Source organism: Solanum lycopersicum, chromosome 1, assembly GCF_036512215.1.
Source record: "Solanum lycopersicum chromosome 1, SLM_r2.1".
Lineage (NCBI taxonomy): Eukaryota > Viridiplantae > Streptophyta > Magnoliopsida > Solanales > Solanaceae > Solanum > Solanum lycopersicum.
Genome location: NC_090800.1, coordinates 45,443,472 through 45,446,796, shown reverse-complemented (window position 1 = coordinate 45,446,796; position 3,325 = coordinate 45,443,472). Strand labels below are relative to the sequence as shown.

The 3,325-nt window shown below is 37.7% G+C and overlaps 1 protein-coding gene across 1 annotated transcript; it reads left to right on the top strand.

Annotated features, from left to right (window-relative positions):
- Positions 1–567: 567 nt before the first annotated feature.
- LOC138342176 (uncharacterized) lies at positions 568–2,155 on the top strand. Its single transcript, XM_069294384.1, has 2 exons — positions 568–777; positions 1,751–2,155. Exons 1-2 carry the CDS (start codon positions 568–570, stop codon positions 2,153–2,155), a joined length of 615 nt encoding a protein of 204 aa, XP_069150485.1.
- The last annotated feature ends 1,170 nt before the right edge of the window (positions 2,156–3,325 follow it).

The following is a 3,325-nucleotide window of genomic DNA, read 5'->3' as shown; positions in this document are numbered from 1 at the left end:
GCCATGTTATCTCTGGTGAGGGTGAAGTGGTCGATTCGATTAAGACAGATGAAGTAGTCTAGACCTTTGACTCCCACCGACATAAGAAGCTTAGTGGGTCTAGCTGGGTACTATACAAGGTTCATTGATGGATTTTTGTCCATTGCTTCTCTTTTGACAACCTTGACTCAAAAGAAGGTGAAGTTTGAGTGGCTGGAAGCTTGTGAAAAAAGTTTTCAAGAGTTAAAAGATAATCTTACCTCCGCTCCAATGTTTACCTTATCGGAGGGTAACTAAGGCTTTGTAGTGTATTGTGATGCTTCCCGAGTGGGCTTGGGATGTGTTCTCATGAAACATTTCAAGATGATTGTTTATGCTTGTAGGCAACTCAAAATTCATAAGAAGAATTATTTAACTCATGATCTTGAGTTAGATGCTATAGTTTTTTCCTTGAAAATATGGAGACATTACTTGTATGGTATGCATGTTGTTGTATTTAATGACCATAAAAGTCTTCAATATGTGTTTACACAAAAAAAGTTAAATCTCGGACAGAGAAGATGGTTAGAATTGTTGAAGGATTACGACATGAGTGTCCTTTACCACCCTGGCAAGGCCAATATGGTTGCAGATACTTTGAGTTGTATGTCTATGGGTTGTGTGTCTCATGTGGAAGAAGATAAGAAAGAACTTGTGAAAGATGTTCATAGGTTGGCTCGATTAGGTGTGCGGTTAGACGATTCTCAAAATGGTGGTTTCATGGTCCATCATAACTCCGACTCATCATTAGTGGTGGAGGTGAAACCATCTTGATCCACTACTGATGGATTTGAAGGAATCGAAACTTGGTAAGCTCAATGAGTCATTCTCCCAAGGGTGGATGGTGTTCTTAGGTACCAAGGGAGATTATGTGTACCAGATGTTGAGGATTTGAGATATCAAATTCTAGAAGAAGCACATGGTTCTCGTTATTCTATACATTTGGGTGACACAAAAATGTATCATGACCTTAGAGAGGTCTTTTGGAGGGACGATTTAAAGAAGGACATAGTAGAGTTTGTTTCCAAGTTTCCAAATTACCAACAAATTAAAGCTGAGCATCTTAAACCGACTGGTTTAACCCAAATCATGGATGTCCCTACTTGGAAGTGGGAATCCATCAATATGGATTTTGTTGTTGGGTTGCCTTGAACCCGGAGGCAAAATGATTCAATATGGGTTATTTTGGATAGGTTGACCAAATCGTCCCACTTTATTCCTGTTAAGTCTACTTATACTTCCAAAGATTATGCAAGAATCTACATTAATGAGATTGTGAGTCTTTATAGGATTCCTTTGTCTATCGTTTCGGATAGGGGTGACCAATTCACTTCTCATTTTGTAAAAGTTTATCAAAAGGGTTAAGATACTCAAGTGAATCTTAGCACTACTTTTCATCCTCAGACAGATGGCCAAGCGGAACGTACCATTAAGACCCTTGAAGATGGGATGATCATCTACATTTGATTGAGTTTTCCTACAACAATAGCTACCATTCGAGCATCTCCATGGCACCTTTTGAAGCTTTTTATGGTAGAAGATATAGGTTTCTGGTTGGATTATTTGAGGTTGGTGAGTCACTACTCCTTGGTCCAGAGATTATCTATGAAGCTATAGAGAAAGTTCAAATCATAAGAGATAGATTGAAGACAGCCTATAGTCAGTAAAAGTCTTATGCCGACAATTGTAGAAGAGATCTTGAATTTGGAATAGGTGACATGTCTATTTGAAGATTTCACCTATGAAAGGGGTGATGAGATTCGCTAGAAAGGGGAAGTTAAGTCCCCAGTATGTTGGTCCTTATGAGGTTTTACAACGGGTTGGAAAAGTTGCCTATGAACTGAAACTACCTAATGAACTAGCTTTGGTTCATCTGGTGTTTCATGTTTCCATGCTCAAGAAATGCATAGGCGACCCGATGTATATTCTGCCTATTGAAGGTTTAGGGGTGGATGAGAACCTCTCTTATGAAGAGGTTTCGGTTGAAATCCTAGATCGCCAAGTGAAGAAGCTGAGAAACAAAGAGGTTGGCTCCATAAAAGTTCTATGGAGGAACCATCTTGTTAAGGGTGCAACATTGGAGGCCAAAGATGACATGAAGTCCCACTACCCTTATCTTTTTACTCCTCGAGGTTAGACATTCCTCTTAGTAAATATTTTAATGAATAATCATGAATTTGACTTGTTTCTGAATAGGTGCATGTTTTGGTAAAACTTGTACCAACTGGAGTTTTAAGAAAATGCTTTCATACTCTATTCATGCACTTATATGAAATATGTATGCATTTTGTCTTCTTGAGATTTTGTTGTTTTATTGTTTTCTTGAGAAGAATGATAAAAAGTATCTCCTTGATGTATGTTGAGCTTATAATGAGAAGGAAGTTCCTCACTATGTGTTATGAATATGGAGCTCTTATATGTTATGGATCATAAATTGAGTGTTATGTGTGATGTTGTGATATGTGTTGAAAGGAGTGGTGAAGTAATCCTATGATTTGTGAATCACTATGATTTTATGTTGTTGTTGGTTAGATTGCTAGTATTGATTATATCCTTACCCTGCAAAAAGATTCTAGTATCATTCGGGGACGAATATTCCTTGGGGGGGGGGGGATAATGTAACACTCCTGAAATTTCATGACTTAGACTAGCGATTAATCTATTAAATAATTTTCAAAATAATATTTCAAGACCTATATTAATGTAATAAGTTCATTTGGAAAAGGTTAGATCCAAAACGACAAAGAAAGACATTGACATCGGGAAACTAGCTAATTTAAACTAGTTAACGTCCCTATGATCGGTAAAGGTTTTGAAGTGTCAAATGAAGTAATAAATTAGTAAAATGACTTTTTATAGGTATTATATAGTACCAAGGGTCCAAATATCCAATAACGTCACCCCAAGGACCACCTGAAAGGTCCTTGGGAAGGACCCAAACTTGGGCGAGCAGATAGATTGGAGGGGCTATTGCACGACGCGCACTCCACACGCAGCGTACTGACTCAATATTTGAGAGTCAGCCTATCGTCACGAGGCTGTCACGAGGCACACTACCTCCACCCAAAATTTCAGAAAAAGAATGATAATTAGCCCCACTATGCGCAGCCACTTCCCACATTTGTTAAAATCGTATTTTTGGTAATTTAACTTAACAAAAATATCCATTTAAGTGAAGGGTCTTTTATGTATTTTGTGAGAAGACTATATATTGAATTTAGATCACTTTTTAAACACTTAAACCAAATCAAACGAATTTCTCCCATCTCCCTCGGGAACTCTCTCTTTTCCAAACTCTATTGAAGAA

Excerpts from the sequence above, each read along its gene's own strand:
- LOC138342176 (XM_069294384.1), top strand. The coding sequence starts at position 568 with ATGAGTGTCCTTTACCACCCTGGCAAGGCCAATATGGTTGCAGATACT. Across the intron at positions 778-1,750 it reads ACTCATCATTAGTGGTGGAG|ATTTCACCTATGAAAGGGGT; the intron begins GTGAAACCATCT and ends GTCTATTTGAAG.